A 26,049-nucleotide genomic window follows, 5' to 3' on the forward strand; every position below is an offset into this window, starting at 1 on the left:
GTTTTGGTTGAATTTAGTTATGTAGTTCTTCGCGTCTTTTCAAAAAAAATACAAACGGAAGATCCTTAAAGCATCTGTATTCTTCTCAGATTTCATGTTTTTTTTTAAAACTTAGTTAACTAATTTGTATTGCCACTTGTGGCAGACCATTTGTACTATGTTGTTATTGGAGAGGGGAGGGTTCCCTTTGTTTTATTCTAATTTGCATGTTTGAGGTTGAGCGAGTCTGTCTATTTTCAGACAAGGAACCTCCTCCAAGAACAGGGAGGTCGACCGTACTCTGCAGCAATTGACTTCTCGAAGTATTTTTGTCAGGTGCAAAGTACAAATCGGAGGTGGAATGGCGTGTCTTACGTAGATGAGCGCAGCTCCAACAACACGCTAGAAATACAACCCCCAACCTGAACAAAGCAGACTGCTTGATTTAAACACTCTCAATCATTGCATTGTGCTACATTGAAACCAAGCAAGGGATGCAATGCATCAACTTGACTTGGCCTCACTTTCAAATCCACAGTAATCGCGTGACCCTGCAAGTTAGAGTTTCATAAAACCAACATGAAATAAAGGAAATTCAACCTGATCTAAAAATAATATTAATCTGAAGAAGGGTCTCGACCCGAAACGTCAGCTTTCCGGCCCCTCTGATGCTGCTTGGCCTGTGTTCATCCAGTTCTACACCGTGTTATCTCAGATTCCCTAGCATCGGCAGTTCCTACTATCGCTTAATCGTAGTATTTGTCCCCAACATCAAGATGGTTGGTCTATGTGGATAGCATATCACTGCAAGCAGACCTTTTTTTGCCAAGATACGTCTACCTTTGCATGGAAGTAGTCCCTTTTTTGCACCAATGAACTTCGTGCAACATCGTATGTGTGCATATTTGTGTGTGCGTGCAATCGCTGCAACACTTGATGGTATTCACAAATAAGGACACTGTCTCATCAAAGCGACCGAAACCAGTCACTCCAGGTGGGTGTGAGAAATCGTCAATTTTGATATGCACTCTATGGGAATTTCACATTGGAGATCGAACTTCGCCTATAAATAGTAAACCTGGGAGAAAGTGGGGTGTGGGTGAATCTTCTGCAGGCAGAATACACAAAGCAACTGTTGTATTGTCAGCTGCTATTTATGACAGAAAGAAGAGATGGGTTTTTTGTTTGTGACTACAGGTGTGAAGCTGATGAAAGCTTGCTCTCTAGAGTCTGCCCCGTGAGCAAATAAGATTAAAAACAAACATCAAAACGCAGGCCAACTGTGATATTAGCTACTGTCGATGATTCAAGACATTGATTAAACAATTGGAGCCTTGGGTCAGAATCTTTAAGGTATTTAAATACATATTTCCTTCATCTTTATTTCTGCTGGATGCAATTCCTATATGCAAGATTAATGTCAACTTTTCTTTACACCAGTACGCAAATGACATAATTGGTCTTTCATGGACAGCTGGGTCATCTGAAAGATGGTATCTTTTTTCAGTGTGCATCTGTCACTGCATTGAAAGTGTCATCTGAAAGGATGCTAGAGTCATTCATGGACCTTCAAATTATAATGTACAGACTTAGGCAAGAGTTTCTCAGAGCCCGGTCTGACTTCCCCACCTGTGATTTGTTAATTTAAGTGTTGAAAATTGGTTAATGAAATGTGGATGATGTTATTTTGCTTTTGTTTTATAAATGTTCAGGGGAAGTGGTCTTGCTGGCCAGGCCGGCACTAATTGCATTGAAGGCAGTTGAGTACACAACGTTGCTGAGTGTTACAAGTCACATAAGCCAGGCTAGATAAGGATGGCAGTTTCCTTTCCCTCCATTCTCCTTTAAGCACTTTCACACTTCATGTGGATATATATAAATTACTTTGTCTGCTTTGGTTAATTTTTACCTTTTTTGTGCCACTCAGTGACATCATGGCTTCTAGAACAGCAATCACAATGGTGGACACTGATAACATGCTGAAATACTTTGGCGAGAAACTTCATATTGTTATTGAAGATTTCAAAGAAAATACTATATGGCTGAAAGAAATCCAGGAGGAAGCCAAAAAGATGTTCATCAGGTTAAAAAGTGTTTTGAGATTTCGTTAACTCCATGTTAGCCACTGTACCTTTTTTGCTTTTGATGTATTGTTATTTGTCGATGTTAAATATGAACTGATCCTAACAAAACATTGAGTAGGTTGCCAAAGTCTGGTTTTCAAAAGAAAGTTCCAGATTTATACAAATTTAGACCTGCAGTTCAATGAAATTTTCATGATTTGTTCTGGGGGTAACCCCTTAACCAGACTCCTAAATGGGCAGCTTAAAGGTAAGCTATTCAAAATGTTTTCCTGGGATTAATGAATATGGTTGTCACTTCAAGAATAACTGAATATTTTTAAAGTCTTGTTTACTAATGGCTTTTTTCAAGTCTCCTTCTAATGCAATCACACTGAATTAAGACCAGTTTTACAGTCCTGTTTCAGATGCAGTGAAAAAACAGGCAAAATTTGCTAGCAGTATTGCAGCCAATTGCACTCTTATTGGTTAGCCAGTGAATCACAACTTCCTCGGTTTTTTAAAAAATTTATTGCTTGAAGCACTGCCCCCAGTAGACATGCTTCCTTCGAAACAGCAATCTTTACAAATGGAGGTGTATTCTTCCTTCAGAGGATTAAATTTGATTAAAGTTGGTGCACCCTTTGTGACCGTGTCTCCAGTCTGATTTGCCATTATCGCTTTGGGCTACTTTGATTCCAAGAACTTCAGACTTATCTTCAAGGCTTATACCATGTTTGTACAGCTTCTGAAAGAACACTTTTTTATTGTTGCTACTTGCTGTTTAAAGTAGCCATATTTGTAACTTGACTGCAAGACAGCAGACTTGCATCAATAAACCCTTCAGTCCCCCAAGGACTGCCTCCTTTTTGCCTCTTTTATTTCTCAAATATTTACCATAGCTTGATTTAACTGTAAGCAAAAACTTCCATAAAAGTTCAATAACACTACTGTATTTTACTGATGCCTGTCAAAGACTCAATTCCTATGATTGTCTGTGTTTGTCTGACATGCAATATTAGATGAAAAATTTCTTTGAACTAACTAAAAAAGTCTGGAACCATTGTTTATTGTCATAGGGACAGTCACTTTCCTGTGCGGTCTCCATCCTTGGTAACTGTTGGAAGCTGCAAAGGCCTATTAACAATCTTTGACTTCAGACACACAATTTCTTGTCTGCAGCATCACCAAAGACCATCTACATCCAGCTGTGTAATGTTACATAAGTCCATTTTAAAATCTTGCAGTTACCCAAAAACCTGGTATTCAGTTGGTGTCCTGAATGGGTGCAAAATTCATTTAATGTGAACATGGGCTCCTCCAAAATTCCATCTATCTTAACAGTCTTCAAATCTCATTGCTAATCATTGTGTGCTTTTAGGCCATCATGAACTTCCCACCTGATGATGTTAGCGTTAAAATTCTTATCTTTGTCTTCAGATCCTGTCACTGTCTTGTCTTTTCTCATTGTGTCTGCTGCAGCCCTAAAGCCTTTTGATACCTCTGAATTTTTTCTGGTGTCTCTTTTAATTGCTTAACATTGGCCTTACTGCCAGTTTCCTTTTCCCCACGGTGTGACATCTCTTTTTTTTTAAATGCGCACCCCCCCCCCCCCCCCGTTAAGATTTCCTTTCAAATATGCGTCCTAGATTAAGCTTTTATTCACTGTCCTGATTTCTTCAGTGATGTGGCAATTTTTTTAGTTTTAAAAAAAATTTGTTTTCAATAGTATCACTTAAATGTATTATGATTGTGTGTTACAATGTTAAATGTGATTCCAGAAATCAAGGTTTTTGTACATTCTTCGTTTAGGCCGAAAAATGAGGAATTGAACACAGGCAGGTTATAAGTTTCCAACTAAAAATATAGAATCTCTCCACAGATACAATTCACCTAACAAATACTAAAATGTTAAGTACAGATGTTACAGTTCACTTCAAATCCTGAGTCTTTATCGTCAAAGAAACAGGGTAATGTGGGCTGCCAGTATGCAAGATTCACTTGTATAAATGAGTAATAAACCCAAAAGTATTTCAAGATGTATTTGGGTTTTACTACTAATACACAAATTTGAAAATATTTTCAGTGATTTTACTGCAGAACCTGAGTTAATGCCAAAAACGCCTTCAGAAAGAAAGCGGCGTAGGAGACGACCATCTGTGGCACAGGATTCCAGTAAGAGGTAAGCATATTAGTAGTATGAAGTAAATTGACATACAGTTTGAAGGCATTATTCTCTTGTGTGTTTAATGGTCTAATCACATTCTCTAGAAAGAGTCATATTGGTTTTAAGTTTTCAATAGTTCTGAATTCTGGAATAGTACCAACTTTGGAAACTAGAAAATGTAATACCACTGTTCAAAAGTGGGGTAAGGATAAATGGGGACTAGAGGATGGTCAGTATGATATTAGTTGGGGAATTTCTTGGACTCTTGCTGAGTCAATTCTATAGTATGACATTGTACTAACATTGTTTGACAAATTTATTTAGGGCTTTTTAAGTGTGCATTGGATGAAGAGAAGCCACTTGCACACTAGATTTTCAAAAGGTGTTCAATATGATGTTAAACCAAAGTTCACAGATAATAGAATGTTCTAGGAGTTGCAACGATGTGTGCATTGATATTGGTTTAGTTGATAGACAAAAAGAATCGTTATGTCGGGGGTGGTAGTGAGGGTCACTGTACGAAGGACAGAGTAAACTGGTTTTATGCTGGCATTGGGACAATGAAACTTAACTCATAAATCATGAAAGCTTGTTGGGATAGGCATTAGAAGTTTGATTCTCTTGGTTGGGCAAATAATGCTATTAGAAACTGGCGCAAAATAGCCGGTTTATGAGGTAAGAAGTTATTTCATGCAAAGTATTGTAAATCTTTGATTGCTTTTGCTCTGGCTCTCTCCCCTCTCTAGAAGGTTGTAAATGCCCCATTATTAACTCTGTTCATGGCTTGGATAGACTTCTGGTCTTGTAGAATTGAGGAATATGGACATTGGTCAGGGAAGTGGAGTTAAGGCAGTATATCAACCATGCCATAGCTGAGCAGACTCTAAACATGAGGTCCACTCCTTCCTATTTCTTGAGTGCTGTTTGTAGAATGTAGTTCCACTACATTTTAAAAAAAAAATTTGAAAGTCATTAAAATGAAGGGAGGAGGAAGAAGAGTTCACTTCCATTATTAGCTGAATTAAGTGATTTCTTGTGTAGATCAAAGTGCTCCTCTTAAGAGTTGATCCATAGCATGCTTCATGCTGTATTCTGTGATCTTGCTTGAATTTTATTTAATGGATCATTTGGCAAGCACCATGAGAAGCTTTTTGCTTTGGCCTCCATGCAGGATTGGTAATTAAGGCTCGGGTGTATTTGCTTTCATAGTAAAATAGTTGCTGACACTTTTGTGTGCCATCATGTGGCAAAAGTACTGAACATCTCTAACTCCTGTGGAACTAAGCCAGTGTTGTTTGAAGTTTTGGTGTATGAGGGGAGGAAGGTCCCTAACTGTGTAAAGAAAAATGACAAAATATTGCCTGTATGAAGGAGTGTTGGTTCTATTAATTTTGTTTTTGTAGAGATTTTAATTTGAAGGATTTTATTTCTCCAGACTTTCAAGAAGCAGAAGAAATTTGAGGCGCTCTTCAACTCAAAGGGCAAAGCTCAGAAGTAGGGTTATCGAGGAAGATAACAGAGACTGCAACAAGATAGTTGAGGAGTCAGCACACCCTGTACGTCTAACACGGTCAACAACACGTGCACTAGCAACTACCAATCTTGAAACTGACAAAAATAATGCGTTCCCTGTTGTCCCAGTTAATGGTAAAGTACCACTTGTTGTCATGTCACCAAATGACAGTAAAACTATTGAGTTAGACCAAAAAGGTCAGGCAGTTAACTTTAAAACTCTGACAGCTTCTTCTGAAGATGTGAAATTGTCTCAAAAGGAATTTGAGACAGAACGACCTCCCAGTACACCTGTTTTGGAAACATTGTCTGCTGCCACTTCAGTGATCCCCAGGAGCCCAAATCGAGCAGCAACTAAGGTGAAAATAGCAGGTGCTGTAACTGCTGAAGAAAATTGTGTGAATGAGTGTTTAACTGATCGAGACTTAAATAATTCTGTGGAGTCACTAGCTGCTAGTGAGAACTCCATCACTGAAGATGAAAACCAGTCCAACCATAAGGCTAATCGTAGATCAGTGCGGAAAAGCACTGCCAGTCGCCGGTCCAGCTGCCGTAGCCTAGTGGGTAAATATTCATTGAATATTCAACGGACCGTCATGGTACAGGAATCGATGAGGAATTCCTTGCGTAAATCCATTACCAAGAGGCGGAATGTTCTGGAGTCTTCTGCTTCCAACTGTAAGTGTACGTGTTCGAGAGAATTATAATGTGTTGACAAATTGTATTATATTCTGTCTGCAAAATGGATAATAAGGTTCTACGTTTTGAGCTATACAAAACTGAATTTAAGATCACAAAATTTCAGCTATATTTGCAAATGGGTGGATTTGCATTGAGACAAGGAAGAAAGCCTTTTTCCACAGCTTGTACGCTGTTTATATTAGTTTATTTCAGTAAATCCTTTTCTCTTCCAGCTCGGGCTTAAGAAGCAATGACTGGGATCATCTGAGATCCAGAAGTTATAGTCCCCATAATCTTGCAGAATGGCTGGAAAGAGTGAACATAGTCCAGTTATGAAGAGGGTGCCCAATTGTCTACTGCTTTCAACCGTAAACGTTGAACTTTATCTGTTTAGTAGCATCATGGCTATGTTTTAACGTTAACACACCGTTCCTCATTTTCCTTGATTCCCTCATTGCTCCAAAATTATTGATTCTGACCTGAATGTGTTTGTAGTACCTTGAAGTAGAGAACTCCAGAGGTTCCCAACCCTCCTGAAAAAACTACTTCTGTCCTAAATGACTGATCCCTTATGCTTGAGGCAATGACCCCATGCTTCTAGGTTTGTAGCCGAGGAAAATGTGCTCCCTGCATTTTGTTTCGATGTCGATTTAAAATTGCCCATTTGACTCTGTAGTCTCCTTGTAATTTAACCTCTTGCATGGTTTTAAAAATCCAAATGTACACTGATTTGCTTTCATTTCACCTGCTGTCCTAGATGGATCACAACTTCCCCTACTTTATGCTTTAGAGAAGAAAAATCATTTTTAGTCTCCACCGCAACTTGTTATAAGATTCCATCCTCACTCAGTAACCACTGCCTCAAGTTAACCATGGTGGTAAATTAACCTTCAGTTTCTCACCCCATGGACTTGCCAGAATGACTGCTAGCTTCTTTGTAGCATGACCTGCCCCAATCCCATCTGCCTCTGAAACCTTCCTTAATGCTGTTGTTGTTATCAGACCTAAGCATAGTATGCTGTGCTGACAAACCTTCCACTCCTTAGTTTTCTCAATTTTTGAACTATTCACTTTGTTCCACATCACCATGCCCTTACTTGCATTCATTTGCAATGGTCAGTAATTGTCAGCCCTATATTAACTAAACTATTTGATTTGACTCAGACACTAATGCTCATCAGGAGGAAACTCCACATCTTTTTGTTGCAATTCATTGCAATCTGTCCCCAAATGGTTCTGGTGGTTTTTTTTGTTTTATCACTTTATGAAATAATTTGGATGAGAATATAGAAGGCATGCTTAGTAAGTTGATACTTGATACCAAAATTGGCCTAGGAGATGAAGGTTTTCTGAGATTATGAAGGGATCTTGATCAAATAGGTCAATGTGCTGAAAAAGGCAGATGGAGTTCAGTCTGGATAAATGTGAGGTATTGCGTTTTTGGTGCAACAAATCAGGGCAGGGCTTGTGCAATTAATGGTAGGGCTTTGGGTAGTGTTGTAGAACATGAGTGCAGGAACATTAATTCTTTTGAAGTTTGAGTTGCACATTGACAGGACAATTAAAAAGGTATTTGGCACTTTTGCCTTCATACATACTCCTTTTGAGTGTAGGAGTTGGGAAATCATGTTGAGGATGTACAGGACATTTGGTGAGGCCTCTGCTGGAATACTGTGTCCAGTTCTGGTCATCCAGTTATAGGAAGGAAATTATCAAGATCGAGATGGTTCAGAAGAGATTTTATAAGGATGTCACTGGGTATGGAATTTTTGAGTTAGAGAGGCTGAGACTTTCCTGCTGGAATGTAGGAGGTTGAAAGGTGACCCTATAGAAGTTTACAAAGTAATAAGTGGTATAGATAGTTAATGGTGTTGCCTTTCCCTAGGATTGCGTATAGGGGGCACGTTGATGAGAGAGATTCTTAAAAAACAGGCAATTTTTTTTCTTTAAACTAGGTGGTTCACGTGTGGAAGGAAGTTCCTCAGGAATTTGCCTATATGGGCACAATTACAACATTTAGACGTTTGGATAGGTGCATGTAAAGGAAAAGTTTGGAAGGATATGGGCCAGGAGGGGACAGACAGGTGGGATGAGTTTTTAAGTTTGGGATTATGTTCGACATGGACTGAATAGTCTGTTCCATGCCATATGACTCTACTGTGATGGGATGGTCGGTTAAATGAACACCCAAAATCATTTGAAGCGGTCAAAGAGTAATGAGTGTGGGTTGTCTAGATGCAGATGTCCATTTTTTTTTTCTTTTCACTTGGCTATTGATTACTGTTCCGTCCTTTTTTTCTTTCCTCTATTGTACTAGAAAATTTAACCAAATTTTGCAACTGACTTTGATATTCTCTCATAGTATTACTTTCAAAATCCAAACTTGATCAGGTCCTTTAAGGTTCAGATTTTTTGTTTTTGTTTCATTTAAAATCTTGTCTGTTTTGTCTTTTTAGCTCAAAACTGTTTTGACAATATGGACAAGAGAGCATGGTAAGAGATTTATTGAAATATTCATGCTGAATGTTGACTGATAAAAGTTCTTAAATGGGTAACCAAATAATTGCAACATTTGTAACACCTGCCTAATTATCCCATCTTGAGGGATTTAATCTGAATCTTCCTGTTTTGAAATTTTTTGGATATAAAAATTAGAAACTTAGATATTTGTGGATGTCTGAAGGAACAGTTCTACAGGAGCTAATTGGTGGTCAGTATCTTGTTAAATCACTTTCTCCTCTTCTGAGCAAATGGTGTTTATGGACAGTTCGTGCACAGGTGATATGATTTTCCGCAATATCAAATAGGACAAGGGTTCTCAAACTTTTTTTCACCACTTGTTTTTGGTTAATCCCTTTTAAGACCGACTCCTGAAGCCAATTTTTATGTACCCTGGTTTTTCCTCTAACTGTGATTCAATAGCAAACTGTGACAGGTAGTTATTAGTTATTACAAGTTAAAATCTGCTGATTTAAGATATGAGAACTATAAATGATTTAATGCTTAATCCTTAAAAATTGAGTGTTCTCGTTAGTGAAAACTGATACATTGCTGTAGATACCAGTGTAATTGGAGACATTTAAGACTTGCTGTCTGTCAGACTTCACCTTGAAATGTCCAACAGTAGTGAAGCCAGATGTTATACTTCACATTGTTGCATTTATCGCATACATATTTCTTGATTTAGAAATCTGTGTGCATAACTGCACACCACCTTTTTTGAGCTGTGAAGCAACCAAATCAGGAAATTTAGTTGTGAAGTGTTACTGCTTGTAATGATCATAAATATTAAATTGCCAAGATATGAGCAGAGATTCTTTGGCAGCATAAAGTGCACTGTTTTAATTAATGGCTTAGTAAGCAACTGAACTTGGCAGTACAGTGCAGAATCTTAAGATGCCAGCTCTTTCTCAGCGTTCTAACTCTCTTGTATCTAAGTTGGTTTTATATACTATTCCAGAGGCTTAACACAACAGAGGCTGACACATGGTTATTGCTGAAAGAATGCTGTACTACTTGAAGCTTCCATCTTTTGAGTGAGGTTGCTAAACTGTAGTTTTGGGTCTAAAAAAGATTTCCATGCCACTATTCCAAGAAGCAGGGAAAATCTAAGTTGTGGTCAATATTTGTTTAAAAACAGTATCACTAAATCAAATGTTTATCAATTGTTATAAAGTTGCTATTTTGCGACTGCTGTGTACAAGTTTTGGTTCCTGTCCTGGAGTTGTTAAAAGTATATCCGTGCCAGGACTTTATCTAAACATTTGTCAATGAGGGTAAAGATGATTGCAATTGATCTTCATGAAAGGGTCAAGTTTGATTAGCACTCATAAATCACATTACACATGGAGAATGGAATAGATTTCAGCTTAGGAACACAAGCTGGCAGCATTTTTTGCCCCTTGATTTTTCTATTCCAATTGCAAAATGGAGTTGGAGCTGAAAAGAGTTAATTTTGCTATGAAAGGAAAAACATACCAACCTCTGTCTAGTGAGATGATTACCAAATCAACCTGTTGCTCAATGTTAAATGTTAAGTAGTAGATTCAAAGGCCTGTAGATGTCAAGGGAATTTTACTTAGTACTACTGAGTATGTGTAAATGAGCAATGTCAACGTGAAAGTCACTTGCATAGAACTGCAGTATGGGTCTGTAGGCTACAAACAGTGTCCTTTCTTCCCATTCTTTGTATGCAGTTGTTAAAATCTTTCACTCTTCACTGTCAGAATATAGGCTTTGCATTACTACAATAGTGTTAGCTTCAGGTGTAACTAGAAATAAAGGCTTTTTTAAAAATTACTGATGGGTGTCACTGGCCACGCTACATTGATATTTTATCTTTGATAAAGCTGGCGTGAAATTCTTTAAACTGCAGCAGTGTAATTGTTGAAGTGGGGGCATGCATAATGCTGTCAGGAAAGCATTTCTGGGATTTTGCCTCCCTGTCACGGAGTCAATGAAGGTTTATAAATCAAAATCTGAAATGGCTTGTACTTGGAGGGAAACCTGCAGCTACTGCTGGTTCTCTGGATCTGTTACCCTTAGAGATGGTAGAGATTGTGGGTTTGGAAGGTGCTTGAGAAGGAACTTTTTATTACTGCATGCAAGCTTTAGATGGTACACATGGTTGTCACTGATTTCAGACATTACTGTAGTCTTGAATTTTAACGTTTGATCATATCAGGTTGTATTTGATTTAAGCAGTACTTTTAAATATTCCTTGTTTTTCAGCAGAATAACTTCATCCAATTTGATAAACGTAATTTCAGCTATTTTGATTATAAAGCATTTTACTTGTCAGTCTGAGGTGTTGTGACCCTCGCGTTAAACCACCACCAGTCTCTGAAAGCACAGCCCTGTGGTCCGGTTGGACTATGGTGACTTTGCTTACAGGTTAAATAAAAAAGGCAATGCAGTTTTTAATTACTGAAGATTATTTTGAAAAACCAAGCTATTTATAAGTGTATGCTAGTAGTAATAAGTCAATCTTGTGGTGATTTTTAAAAAAAAATGTCATTCACTGCCAATTTTAAAAAAAAGGCCTCCTCAAAGGACTGCTAACAATGAGCACAAGAAATGGACTTTCCAAATGGTGATCAATTCATCCTGGAGATTTGGGTAGGTGTTTTTGTGGGTATAACTTAATAGTTTTTCTTCTAGTCTTTACAAAATGTCAGAGACCCTGAAATTGGATGTTGTTTGTGCTTCAACATACAATATCATGTGTTCTGCAGGTTTGTTTTTGTACATTGTGCTAAGTAAACTGATACAACTGAGCACAGTCTCTAACCTATTTATTTTTGCTCTGCATTTGGAAAGAGATTACTATTTCCATAGCTAAGCATGTGAAACTGAAGATTAAGACCAGGTCCCTTGGCTCACTTAGTTGAAAAAAGTTTCATTTTTGAAATTTGAACAGTTTTTTTTTAATCACTTAGTGTTGATGAAAATTCTCGCACTCTGTTTAAATCTGAAGACCCAAAGGAAGATGAGCAATCAGCCTCCAAGGTAGGTTTTAAGAACTGGCTTTTTTTAAAATTTAAAAACTTTAAAAAAAATTTTTGTACACAACATTTTTTTTCTGTTAGATAAGTATGTATAAAGTAAGCTGCTTCACTTTATATGCAGGTTCCTGAAAATCAAGAGCGTAGATGTACACGAAGTGTCATGAAAAATGCCATCTACAGTCAAGATAAGGAGGGGGCTGCTAATCTACAAACATGTAGAACTTCAAAAGTTCAGAGAAAAGGTGTTGAAAATTTTAAACTTCTCAATTTCAATAAGATGTACGTACATTTTATAATGAATATTTAAGTTCTCCATAATTTCTTGGAGTTTGGCTTAAAGATCTCAAGTCATAAAATGGATTAGGACTTTAGAAAGGATCATGAAAATTAGAACACCTCTTCCTGAAATATTTATCCTCCAGTAGTGACTTCAGCACTTCTTGGTAATATTTCTAACAATGGCAGATGTTTTAAGAAATAGCTCATTGCTTGCAACAAAGATTATATCCCATTGAGAGGTGTGATCTAACTCAAAGTTGAGAATAGCATCAAATAAAAATATCCTAAGTGGCAAAAATTTGTGGTGGTCCAGAGGATTGAGAGAGTCTTTAAAAACTCGGTGTGTGAAATAAACTGAGGGCAGACTTGTAAAAAAGACCAAGCAGGAGCTTCTTTTAATACACAAAAAGGAGGCGAGGCTGAACTGAACATAAGCTCGTGAGAAAAAGGCAGAAAATATGAATAAATACTTTGCATCAGCCTTCATAAGGAAATGAGCATTCCATCAATACTAAATCTTGGAGTAAGAGTGGGAAAAGAAAGAAACAGTTATCACCTAGAGAGAAAGTACAAGGGTAACTAATGAGGCTAAAAGCTGTTAATTGCTCTTGACCTGATTGGCTGCACCTTTAGGAAGTAGCTACAGGGTTAGTAGAAGCCCCGGTCAAGTTTTCCAAGAATAATTACATTCTAAAGCACAGGATTAGAAACCACATTGTAATATAATTATTCAAGTGAAGGAGACCAGAAAAAGCTAAGCATAGGCCAGAGATAGTCTGAACTCCAGATGCTGGAGAATCTGAAATAACAAGGGGTAGAACTGGATGAACACAGCAGGCCAAGCAGCGTCAGTGGAGCAGGAAAGCTGACATTTTGGGCCTAGACCCTTCTCCAGAACATCAGCCTTCCTGCTCCTCTGCTTGGTCTGTTGTGTTTATCCAGCTCTACACCTTGTTATGTAAGCATAGGCCAGTTATCTTAAACATCTGTTATTTATGTTCTTTTATAATAAAGGATGTAATAACAGGACATATAGAAATACCTAATCAACACTTCATAAATATAAGAGGGGGAAATCATGCGTGACCCCTCGTTGGTGAAGTAACAAACCAGCATAGATTTTAAACTATGACCAGTCGATGTAATACACTTGGACTTCCAGAAAGTGTTTAAGGTACCGCACGTTAGGATACTTGAGAGCCTGTTGGGGATGGTGTAACAGTCTGAATAGACGGTTGACTAACTTAAAAAGGTCAACAGTAGGTGTGAAAATTGAAATGGAAGTGCCAGAATCTGTTTCCATGGTTTTCACATGCAGTATTCCTGCTAATGTTCTTCTGCACAACCTTGGTCTGTGTGTCAGCAACTTTGAGAAATGGAAGTTAATGCTAGAAATGACATAGGCATGCTTATTGCTGTGTCGACTCTAAACAGCACTCAGCATTGAGAGGGAATGTTGGTCATCTGCTTATCATGACAAATGTAGTGTTAGTCATCATTACTGTCACCAATGTTTGTTAATAGTCTAGCTAACTGGCCTTGATCAAAGGATACAGCAATTTAAGTAGAAAACATGTAATTCTGTTAGCATTTGTATATTAATACATATTATCCTCTCACAGAGAGCAGTGGTTCTGATGAACCAGTTTCTTCTGATGGCCAGAGTGTTGGGTAAGTATCCCTTGAGATTCCTGCCTGCCCTTGCTTTTAACTCATTGGTCTACGGTAACATGCGGAATTCAAGTGTAACTTGATCTGGTGCTCCTGTAGTACTAGTGTTGGTTGCAAAGTGCACAATGAATTGTTCACCTTTTTAGGGGATTAGTGTGACACAATACAAGCAAGGGAAGGTTTCAAAATTCATCTGAGATTGTGTCTAGAATCCTGAAATAGGCTGAGGAGAGTTGGCATGCACAAACTGTTTTGAGGTATCCAACCTGGTGAGCAATGTACCTTAAAATGGTTTTGCTGTTTGTTTTTTGTCCTGAGCATGTGGCCTCATTAACCTATTGTGCATGATCACTCTTTGCTGCAATTTTAAGAGGCACCCTTGCACAGGGATTGTTTGGTTTGTTGCAGCTTAGCCTTAAGACAACATTGCTAGTGGCATATTTCTTAGAACATTTATTGGTGTCCTGTTAATTAAAGGGTGGCACAGTGGTTAGCACTACTGCCTGAGACAGCACCAGAGACTGGAGTTCGACTCCCTCCCACCCACCACTGGCCCCTGCAACCGTCTGTATGGAGTTCACACATTTTCCGTGTGTCTGTGGGTTTCATCCCACAGCCCAAAGATGCACAGACTATGGATTGGCTGTGCTAAATTGCCTAATGTATTCAGGAATGTGTAGTTTTGTGGGTTATAGGGAATGGTTTGGGTGGGATGCTCTGAGGGTCAGTGTAGACTTGTTGGGTCAAAGGGCCTGTTTCCATGTTGTAGGAATTTTATGATCTATTGGGGGTTTGTCAGTGGGACAAATTATGTCTTCAGTGTTTTTTTTCATAGCACTGCATCTATGAATGGAATTTGAATATGCTCGCATATGTATGCCGGCTTCTGTTCAGTTGAAGTTGCTTTTTATTTTTTTCATTTGTGGGATAAGGGTGTTGCTTTTTAGGCAGCACTTGTTGCTCATTCTGAATTGCCAGGAGGGCAGTAAAGAGTCAACAACACTGCTGTTCTGGAGGCGCACAGACCAGGCAAGGATGGCAGTTTCCTTCCCTAAAGGAAATCTGTGAACCAGATGGGTTTTTCCAACAATTGGCAATGAATTCATGGTTATCATTAGAATCTTGGTTCCAGATATTTGAGTTCAAATTCCACCATCTAGCCTGGCAGGATTCAAACCCAGAATGTTTTCTTGGTCTCTGGGTTAACATTCCAGTGATAATAGCATTGAGACATTGGCTTGAATAGTTTGAAGTGTTATCCTGATGAATATACAGAAGAGGGCTCAAGCCAGGTAAGGCTTATGGTAGACTTTTTAATAGCAAACAAAATAGAACAGTTGTTTTATTTGATTATCGTGTTTGCAGCTTCATTTAACTTGTGTTGTGGTTTCTTAGACGGAAACACAGTTACAAGCGTGCAATGGCAAATGTGTGTAACTACACTGAAGAAAGAGAAAAAGATGACTTTCCACCAAGAAAGAAGACCCCTTCACCAGATCCTGCAGCCAGCAAAGTAAGTTGAAATGTGTAGTGTAGGGGGTCTCATAAAAAATGTATTATTCTGATCGAGACCATCCGTCTGTTTTCCTTCAGTTCACCAGTTCAAGCTTATCCCTCTACTCCAGCCATGAATCAGCAAATTTTCTCAATTCCTCTCTTATATCGTTGTATTCCGAGCTCATCTTGCCTGCAAGACCTGCTTTCATACTGTTCTCACTAAACTGTTAACCACTTTCTTACCTGGTTCTATTGGCTGATATTAATAGCTCTTGTTTTCCCTCTATCCTGAATTTATCCATGGCCCACTGTTTCTTATTTTGCTGTCAGTTGGTGCCCCAAGACGAGCTGAAATCAGGTTCCATGTATGTGCCGACACCATCTAGCCCCTGTCAGCCTGTATGCCTTGCCATGCTGGTTGTCTAACATCTAGTAATGGGCGAGCATAAACTTTTCTCTATCTAGAATTTAAGAAAACCCATTAGTTCTTGTCCCCTTGGTTACTAGGCAGTCATGTTATTACTGAATTGGTAATTCAGAGATTGGGTCCAGTTATCCAAGAAGACTCATTTAAGTTCCAGCAGTAAGCTTACAACGTCACATAATCAAAGCTGGTGTCAAAGGTGTCCTTGAAACTATAAGATTTTGTTTTAAAAGATCTATTTTAGTAATTCTACGTTTCTAGTGGGTAAAGAAAAATTGTAACTATGAAAGTAGGTCCTGGCACCCTAAATGTATTTAGACAAGGAAGCAGAAAGAAAAGTATAGATTATTTAGGTTGTTGCAATCTGAAAGAGCTTGCTTTTGCACACCACTTTTTGTCTTAACTTGCACTTTATCCAACAAAATTGTACTTAAAACAGGTAGAATAGAGTGCTGCAGATTCTGAGGGAGACTGGTAGTGAAGAAACTCAGATTAATTATCTCAGCAACTTTCAGTTTTAGAAGATATGAAAATTTTGGTATTTGAAATTCCAGACTGAATGACCTGTGGAAGCCATGTTTGAGAGTGGAAGAATGATGGTGCAATGAAAATATTAGCAGAACAGTCAGATTCAACTTTTTTTTTCCATTTAGTTTGGGAGTAAACTTTTTAAACATTTGAACTAAATCTCTGTAGACAAATACCACTATATTGTCACTTTGGTAATATTGGCATCCATGCATTCTGGATTGTCAATTCTAACAGTCCTTTCTTGGTTTTTTTGATATCTGAAGATTACCTGTCATCTATTTGAGTGTGCCTGACTTTTCTGACCTCTTGTTTACTTGATCTTTTTACATTTTCTGCTCTCAACTTGTGTTTCACTTAACCAGTCTGGGTGTGTGACAGGGACAGTTATTTTGGAATTATGTTCTGCCTTTTCTGACGATAGTCCTTTTTGATTTGACTTTGGTAATTAACCAAATTCTAATTCAAAGAAAGATGCTTTGTCAGAGCCCATATAAAATATTGTTTTCTTCTTCTTTAGTATGCTATTGTAATACAGTTCAATATCAGTCAAGTTCGAATTTTAGGCCTTGCAGCATTTAAAGCCTCCCATGATCCTCAAAATTATTGCAATATCTACAGAGCCAAGCTATATAAACGAAAATTGTTTCTTTTTCAAGTTCTTGTGAATAAGATTAATGTTGTTTTTATCTTGTGTTTAAAAGGGACCTATGGGACAAGTTTTTCATGCAGACAGTAGTGCATAAATGATGAGATGCCAGAGGAGATGGTGGAGGCTAGTACAGTTACAACAATTAAAAGGCACCTGGATGGGTATATGAATTGTAAGGGTTTGAAGGGATATGGGCTAAATGCTTGCAAATGGGAATAGATTTATTTAGAATATCTTGTAGAGTTGGATCAAAGGTTCTGTTTCCATGCTGCATGTCTCGATGATTATCTGCTTTTGAGATGAATTCTAAATGTGACTTACTCCCACTTCGTAATTCCAGCACATGACCAGTAAATTCTATTCTGTAGGTGGTTCGACCAAAGCATAAAAGCTTCCTCCATGCAGTTCAGAAGAATCAATTGCTGATGACCCCAGTATCTGTTGGCCGGACAGTAGTGAAGTCCTTCATTAAACGCAACACTCCATTGAAAGTTGATCCCAAGGTATATGTATTCTGATTTCTTAGGATATTCAGCCTTGAATACAAAGAATGTAGTCTTTGTCCAAGTGGCTGGTAGTGAAGAGTTTTGTGATACTCCATGTAAGTTTACTAATTTTTTTGAAAAACACTATCACTACTTTTGGTAAATTTTTAGCAAATTGTGCTTAATGTGTCTACATGATTCATATTTGCTTCTTGACCTGTTTTAGGAACAAGAGAAAGCTCGTCTGGCAAATCTAAAGAAGAAGCGAGAACAGGAGGAAGAAAGAATACAAAAAGTGGAGGAAGAGAAGAAACGCAAAGTGGAAGAGTTCAAAAAGTAAGCAAACGTATTTTGGTGTGAATTCTTGCCTGTAATTTTCCAGACTGCATTAGATGTGGGTTTGGGGAGACAGACTTGTATCATGAGCCTAATTTTAGAAGCATTTGCTTTGGACTAGTTTTCTTCGTGTCCTGAAACCATCACCTTAAAACTCCCTGTATCTTGCTGTCAGCCAAGTCCACTTCTTTTGTGTGATGATTTTTATAACAAGAAGGCTAAAACTGTTTTGTGCTCCAAATATGGTCCAAACAATTTTATACAATTTTAAACAACTCTACTTTTTCAATTTTGTATTCTGAGATGGAGCCTATACTTAATGGCTTTGTGAACTTGTGCTGCTACAAATGTTCACAATAGGTTGTACTGCAATTTGGAATGTGCCACAGTGCAATAACCAGACTGCACAGAACTGAAGTTCCTCTGTGATTTTCTTGATTCTTGTATCCACGACCCAAGATGCTTAATTCTTATTTCCATTTAGATTATAGTCAAAATTTAACGTAACCTCTTTTCCTACCAGGATATGCCACCTGCTAATTGATTCTTGTATAAATGTAACTAGTAAGTTGCAACCAATTCAATTGCTGTCTGATGGCAATACCATCTTATGCTTACTTTGCAAGCTTAACTGCAATGTCAATAAACTAGTGGTCTGATTGATTTGCGTGTTTAACATTCAGGAATTTTGGATTTTGGCAAAACCCTGATTGGAGGAGCATAGTCAAATGGATTGGAACAAACAATCTTTCTTTTTTTTTGTTACGTAAAACAAAATGGTCTCATGTGGAAGATGGCTTTGGGCTTGAAACCAACTAAAGCTATAATCAAGGCTATAAAACAGATTATGCTGCCGGGAAGTCATTTAATATCTCTAAATTTTATTCTCTCAATAGGGAAGTTGTTCTTTTTAGTGAATTCAGGTGATTTGGTCATCTTGTTTTGCTGAGTTTTAAGGTGGTTAAATTGCCTCTGTAGAGAACATCATATCCTTACAGTACGGAAGCAGTCCATTTGGCCCATTGGGTTCACACCAACCCTCCAAAGAGTGCACACTTCCTGTAACCTTGAAGTTCGCATGGCTTGCCCACCTACCTTGCACATTCCTGGACATTTTTATGGACAATTTAGCATAGCCAATCCACCCAGCCCATACATCTTTGGACTGTGGGAGGAAACCCATGCAGAAAAGGCTGGAATTGAACCCAGGTCCCTGGTACAGTTAAGCAGCAGTGCTGACCCCTGAGCCACCATGCCGTATCTTGATAATGTGCAACATCTACGGAATTGCATTTGGGACTTAGACTGAAGTCCAGGAGTGGCATTTGCCTCCAAGTCCCTGGCTTGTCTTGAGCTTGGTTAGCAAGGACATTCACCATGGGAGATGACACATGTGGTTTACATCAAAGGACATGTTGGTGATTGCCTCTGTTTGACTTAAAGGATGTGTGCTGATAGATCTTGCATGGGATGATTTCACCACTTGGGATACTGAGATTGAGGACAATAGGTGGACTGAACAGGTCATTCCTGAAGTGAGCAAGTGAGTTGCAGCATGATAGTTTCAGCCAGCTTGTGGATTTGTCCGTTGGATCATGTGGAGAGTGGTGCTTTGAAGACAGGTATGCTGTCTGAATCGTGCAGCTTGAATGCTGAGCCTTTTGGCTGCCAAATGAAAAATCTGTCTAATAACTTTCCACTCAAAACTATAAGGACATGAGTCTCTTTTAATCAAATTAATAGAACTGGAATATTGTTTAGTGGTGTGATGAACTTTTTGGTTTGAAGACTAAGAGGCTTCCATAAATTCCAAACTGGCAATAATTATGACGTTATGGATGTTGGAATTGATTTGTCAAAAATAAGACTGTATGTAAGATATGTTTTGAGTTTGGTGCCTGTGATTTCAGTCTTGTCGCCATTTGGGAGGGAAAACGTTTTTTGCTCCAGTGATTCCGAAAGGATGTAGCTGATCCATGGGATTAATTACCTAAATTTTCATTCATCCAAGCTGATGTGGTAGTAGGGGCCTTGAATAAACAATGATTTGAAACTTTATACAATGCTTTTTTTGTAGGAAGCGGGAAATGCAAGTGAAACGGGTTTTGGAAACTCGTTCCCGAGTTCAACAGCAAGAAGAAGAGAAGAAAAAGAAAATTGAGCAGAAGTTTGCACAAATCAATGAGAAGAATGCAAAGGTATGTCAATTCTGATGCTACCTAAAGATAGAGAAATCAAGCGAGCAGGAAGGATTTAATTTTCCTTTTAGTGAAAATGCAAATTTAAAACAAGGGATTAACATGGGATTCTACACTGCATTACAGATGCGTGAGGAAAGATTTGCTGAAGAAAAAGTGAAAAGGAAAGTTGCTGCCAAGAGGATGGAGGAAGCAGAAGCTCGAAGGCGGCAAGAGGAGGAAGCCCGAAATAAGAGATTGCAACAGTTGGTATGGCTGTTGTACTTTCTTTAACAAAAATCTTCGCTACTACTCTTGCCATGTTACGTTTCCTTGGTTGCTGTTCTGTTAGAACTTTTTAATTCCTTTGGCACTGCAATCAAGTTTGCTTAACAGTATGTCTCATTATTAGTGTCATGGACCAGACTAAATGCTTTCAAAACATTAGGAAAACCTAGACTGCAACTTTTGCATATTTCTAGAAGCAAGTATAAGGTGTTGTTTTTGATACAGTTGACCAATCGAACTGCAACCAGGCTTGAAGCAAAACACACTCTTCTGACATTATAGCTAAAACAAAAACAAAGATTTGGAATACTTTTAACTCTTGGTAAAACTTAATAGTTCAATTAATAAACATCAACTGTTCCAATACAGTTTTATCCCAAAAACACCTTTTTTGACAAAGACCAATTCAGTGAAATAAATTTTCCTGCTGCCAGAATTGCATGTGAGACAGAGAACCCAAGCTTTTCGCTGTAACTGAACTAACCAAACCCAGATTGAAGATCCCAGTGCCTATTGAATGCTAAACTAAAATCCTCGTTCTGTTGGTGCTTTTCCCCATCCCTTCATGCTTTCATGCTGCTTCTGATGCAAGTTTTTGGGGGGGAAAACCCAAGGCCTTTCAAGCTGTTTACTTTATTGGCATGGAACAGATGACTTGGCACCTCTGTATCAACCCCTTGTTACAAGGAAAAGGGATGAAGCACACCTCTTAAAGCCAGTGTCATCACATGAGGTTTAGGTTTAATTTTAACTGAATATTTGATTCTTAATTATTTAAGCTTTGTTTTATCGTGATTTGTCATCATTCAATTAATGCTCTCTCAGCATTCTGCTATTTGAGTTAAATGCTGTCCATCTCCTCTTAAATACTCCTACCTCTTTGAGTAAGCCATTTGTTAGTGTACTGTAAGTTCTAGGTTTTATCTACATTCTGTGCATTAAATTTGTTGCAACACTCTACTGTTGCAATGTCTTGTAAAGCTCAATTCAAATCTCCTGGAAGGTTAAAACTATATACCACAAATGGTATATTGTACAAGTGTCCAATGGTGATTCCAAGTCTGAGAAGCCAGGTATCAAGGCTAGTTATTCAAATCCTTCCTCTTGCAGGAGGAGGAACGCAGAGAACTGCAGCAGCGCAAGAAGGAAGAAGAACTAGAGAAGCAACGTAAAATGGCAGAAGCTAGAAAACTTCAAGAACAACGCCAAGCTGAGTTGGAGAGAGCACGATTACATGAGCTGCAGCTGGCTGCGGATAGGGAGCGGGAACGAATAAGGGAAGAAGAGAGTATTCGGGCAGAGAAGTATGTAGCAAAATGCTGCACTGTTCTTATCCAAAGATAAACTTAACAAAAGCCTATGCATTTGCTATACCACCTGTTTATGGTATTCCTGATTTTTTTTTTTTATTCTTGCATACCAATCTTAACTATTGCCTTAAGACCAAATGCAAATTTTGGAAGGAGAATCCAAATTGTTTGAGTTCTAATTAGTAGACTTGTTAAACATATTGCTGCAATCCAATTTGTGCAAGATCTAGAATGAATAATATCCTTACTTTTCAGAGAACGTGAACGACTGGAGAAAGAAAAGGCCCTTCAGTTACAGCGAGAGATGGAGCGAACAGCACGGGAGGATGCTGTATTACAGGCTCAACGAGAAAAGGAAAAGCTTCATCAAGAAGCGCAGGAGAAAGAAAGAAAACGGGTAAGGGGGGTCTTGCCACCTCTGCGCTAGCTGTCTCTTATTCCTGCAGCCACTAGCTTTCAAAATTTCAAATATGATAAAATTACAATGAATTTGTAATATTATAAACTCCACTGCTGTCTGATCAGTGGCTCATTTCCACATCAATCTAGATGACTTTTCATTGCATAATGATGTACTGATGCCCATCAAACCACAAAAGTTGAGGCTAATCAAGCGCTATAAATGCCAGTCTTCCCAGTGATGTTCAGTGAAAAGTGCAGGAAGGAAGGATAGAGGCAGCACCAGCTATTCCTAAAAATAATCGTCTACCTGGTGCAAGTACAATAGAGGATTCATCAGGCAAACAGAAATAAGTGATTCCATAAGTCAACAAACCAAATCTAAACTCTGTAGTCCTATCACATTGCTAAATGAATTATGATGGACAACTTTATGGCCTGCATGTGAAAAGCAGCCAAGTTCCAGGCAATGACCATATCCAATAAGAGTGAATTTAATCATTGCCCTATGACCATCGATAGAATTGCAATCACTAAGACCCGCCCACCATCAACATGTCCAGAGACTACTGTTGTCCAGAAACTCAATTGGCCAACCATTTAAATAACAATATGTCTATAGGAGCAAGTTCAAGGATAGGAATTTTTCAAGTAACTTGCCACTGCCTGTTAATCTACAAGGCACAGTCAGGACTGTTAGAATATGCCCCATTTGCCTGAATGAGCTCCAATAACACAAACTTGACACCATCCAGGACATTTGGCACTCTGTCTTCATGATTCCCTCCCTCTATCACTGCACAATGGTGGCAGATGCACAGCAAAATTTAGAAAAACTTTGCTCAGCATCTTCCAAACCTGTGACCTCTATCCCTCAGACTAGAGTAACAGATGTGAAGGAACACCACCTCTTGCAAGTTGCTTCCAACACATTGTTCTGACATGCGTTTATAGCAATGTTCTTTCATTGCGTCAAAGTTTCACAACTATTTCTAAATGCACTTTGTCCCTATGTCGTATGAACAAACATTTTATAAATAAATCCAACCCCGCTAATGAATTAGTGCTCCATCGCTAAAATGGTGGAAGGTGTATTGGCATTTAAGTAATATTACTGAACAATAATCTGCTCTGTCAGTCTATTTGGATTCTGTCAAGTCTACGGAGCTCCTGACTTCAGCTTTGGTACAAAGGCATACAAGATTTAAATTCCAGAAGTGAGATGAGACAGTATGCCTTTGACATCAAGGCAGCATTTAAGTGAGTTTGGCATCAAGGAGCCTGAACAAAAATCTGGAGAATACTTTTAATTTTCATTTGTTAAAGATCATACCAAGCACAAAGGAAGATGTTGTATCAGTGATAATGGGAACTGCAGATGCTGGAGAATCCAAGATAATAAAATGAGGCTGGATGAACACAGCAGGTCCAGCAGCATCTCAGGAGCACAAAAGCTGACGTTTTGGGCCGAGACCCTTCATCAGAGGGGGATGGGGTGAGGGTTCTGGAATAAATAGGGAGAGAGGGGGAGCTGGACTGAAGATGGAGAGAAAAGAAGATAGGTGGAGAGGAGAGTATAGGTAGGGAGGGGATAGGTCAGTCCAGGGAAGATAGACAGGTCAAGGAGGTGAGATGAGGTTAGTAGGTAGGAGATGGAGGTGCGGCTTGGGGTGGGAGGAAGGGATGGGTGAGAGAAAGAACAGGTTAGGGAGGCAGAGACAGGCTGGACTGGTTTTGGGATGCAGTGGGTGGAGGGGATGAGCTGGGCTGATTGTGTGGTGTGGGGTGGGGGGGAGAAGAGAGACGAACTGGGCTGTCTCTGCCTCCCTAACCTGTTCTTCCTCCCACCCCGAGCCGTACCTCCATCTCTTACCTACTAACCTCATCCCACCTCCTTGACCTTTCCGTCTTCCCTGGACTGACCTATCCCCTCCCTACCTATACTCTCCTCTCCACCTGTCGTCTTTTCTCTCCATCTTCAGTCCACCTCCCCCCCACTCTCCCTATTTATTCCAGAACACTCACCCCATTTCCCCCCCCTCTCTGATGCAGGGTCTAGGCCCGAAATGTCAGCTTTTGTGCTCCTGAGATGCTGCTGGACCTGCAGTGTTCATCCAGCCTCACATTTTATTATCATTACAAAGGAAGATGTTTGTGGTCAACAATCATCTGTCCCAGGAAATCACTGCAGAAGTTCAAGGTCTATGTCCATCTGTTCAACCATCTGCTTATCAATCACCTTGCTTCTGACCTCTTGATAGAGAGAAGGATGTTTTGATTTACACAGTTCAGCACCTTTTACAACTCTTCAGATGACAAAGCGGTCTAAATGCAGCAATACCTGGAAAACAGTAGATTTGGGCTGATTTTTAAGTAGCATTACTCAACCGGCCATTTGAATTTTGTCTCCCAAGGTAAGGAATTCTGCGGTAAGTAGCTTCCCTCCTGACTTTTCCAATCCTGCCTATTGTCTAAAGGATCCAGTCGGGATGTGGTGGACTACTTTCCACTTGCCTGCATGAGTGCAGTTCCAACAACGACATAAGCCTAATGCCATTCTGGAAAAGTAACCTGTTTGGTTTGGCAACAAAATTTGCTGGAAGCTGTATATGTGTGCAGTCATCCTGACTGGTGTGCTGACACCATTTGCAGTATTGACTTCCAATTCTTGAAGTTGCTACCATGCACAGACCTTTTTGGAGGTGCACACAAAAGCAAGAAAATTAGTGGGGGCACGGACATCCCATTGAACACTTTCAATCTTCACACCCTCCACCACCACACAATGGCTGTAGTGTGCAATCAATCAGATGCCATGTAACAACTCACCAAGATTACTCAGACCAGTATCTTATGAACCCATGACTTCTCTGACCTAGAAGGATAAAGAAAGCAAGTACGTGGGAACACTGCCTGTAAATTCCCCTCCAGGCCACATACCATCCTGACTTCCAATTATATTGTAGTTCCTTCCGTCACTGCTGGTACAAGATTGTGGAACTCCCTCCCTTCCTTCCTTATAGCATAGTCCATTAGGTGTAGGTACACACTACAGCAGTTCCAGAAGGCAACTTCACCACCTGTTGGACAATTAGGAGTGGGAAATAAATGCTGGCCTAGCCAGTGACACCAAGTGAATCCTTTTTTAAAGATTTTTTTCGTGTCACTAGCATTTCATTCCTTAGTAAATGATTGGTTATAATTGTGAGTTGGATTTTTGCAGTAAGTGAATTATTAAAAATGGTCAGTCATCAGAGAGGGGGATGGGGTGAGGGTGAGGGAATTCCCAAAATCCACAAACCTGCCTGCCCTGGTCGACCCATCGTCTCAGCCTGCTCCTGCCCCACCGAACTCATCTCCACCTACCTGGACTTCATTTTCTCCCCTTTGGTCCAGGATCTCCCTACCTACGTCCGTGACACCACCCATGCCCTCCACGTCCTCCAGGACACCCAACACCTCATCTTCACCAGGGACGTCCAGTCCCTATACACCTGCGTTCCGCATGCAGATGGCCTCAAGGCCCTCCGCTTCTTCCTGTCCCGCAGGCCCAAACAGTCCCCCTCCACCGACACCCTCATCCGCCTAGCCGAACTCGTCCTCACCCTCAACTTCTCTTTTGACTCCTCCCACTTCCTACAGACTAAGGGGGTGGCCATGGGCACCCGCATGGGCCCCAGCTATGCCTGCCTCTTTGTAGGTTACGTGGAACAGTCCCTCTTCCGCACCTACACAGGCCCCAAACCCCACCTCTTCCTCCGGTACATTGATGACTGTATCGGCGCCGCCTCTTGCTCCCCAGAGGAGCTCGAACAGTTCATCCACTTCACCAACATCTTCCACCCCCAACCTTCAGTTCACCTGGGCCATCTCCAGCACATCCCTCACCTTCCTGGATCTCTCAGTCTCCATCTCGGGCAACCAGCTTGTAACTGATGTCCATTTCAAGCCCACCGACTCCCACAGCTACCTAGAATACACCTCCTCCCACCCACCCTCCTGCAAAAATTCCATCCTCTATTCCCAATTCCTCTGCCTCCGCCGCATCTGCTCCCACGATAAGACATTCCACGATAAGACCTCCCGCACATCTCGGA

At 39.6% G+C, this 26,049-nt stretch overlaps 1 protein-coding gene across 4 annotated transcripts in view; it reads left to right on the forward strand.

Annotated features, from left to right (window-relative positions):
* The window catches only part of LOC125459537 (inner centromere protein A-like), a 39,051-nt gene that overhangs the window by 1,254 nt on the left and 11,748 nt on the right, over positions 1–26,049 (forward strand). For 2 of the 4 annotated variants that reach the window (XM_048546089.1, XM_048546091.2), the window contains exons 2-16: positions 1,177–1,332; positions 1,907–2,062; positions 4,126–4,221; positions 5,642–6,402; positions 8,856–8,892; positions 11,838–11,907; positions 12,028–12,148; positions 13,808–13,856; positions 15,252–15,369; positions 17,326–17,460; positions 17,669–17,778; positions 19,856–19,976; positions 20,103–20,225; positions 21,354–21,547; positions 21,809–21,950. In XM_048546089.1, coding sequence (XP_048402046.1) covers positions 1,914–2,062; positions 4,126–4,221; positions 5,642–6,402; positions 8,856–8,892; positions 11,838–11,907; positions 12,028–12,148; positions 13,808–13,856; positions 15,252–15,369; positions 17,326–17,460; positions 17,669–17,778; positions 19,856–19,976; positions 20,103–20,225; positions 21,354–21,547; positions 21,809–21,950 — 2,226 coding nt within the window. In that variant the 5' untranslated portion in view covers positions 1,177–1,332; positions 1,907–1,913. Of the gene's footprint in view, positions 1–99; positions 974–1,176; positions 1,333–1,906; positions 2,063–4,125; positions 4,222–5,641; positions 6,403–8,855; positions 8,893–11,837; positions 11,908–12,027; positions 12,149–13,807; positions 13,857–15,251; positions 15,370–17,325; positions 17,461–17,668; positions 17,779–19,855; positions 19,977–20,102; positions 20,226–21,353; positions 21,548–21,808; positions 21,951–26,049 lie in introns of those variants that run through there. The other 2 variants (XM_048546090.2, XM_059651998.1) reach the window with 2 other exon arrangements.

The sequence above is a fragment of the Stegostoma tigrinum genome, chromosome 17 (genome assembly GCF_030684315.1).
Source record: "Stegostoma tigrinum isolate sSteTig4 chromosome 17, sSteTig4.hap1, whole genome shotgun sequence".
NCBI lineage: Eukaryota > Metazoa > Chordata > Chondrichthyes > Orectolobiformes > Stegostomatidae > Stegostoma > Stegostoma tigrinum.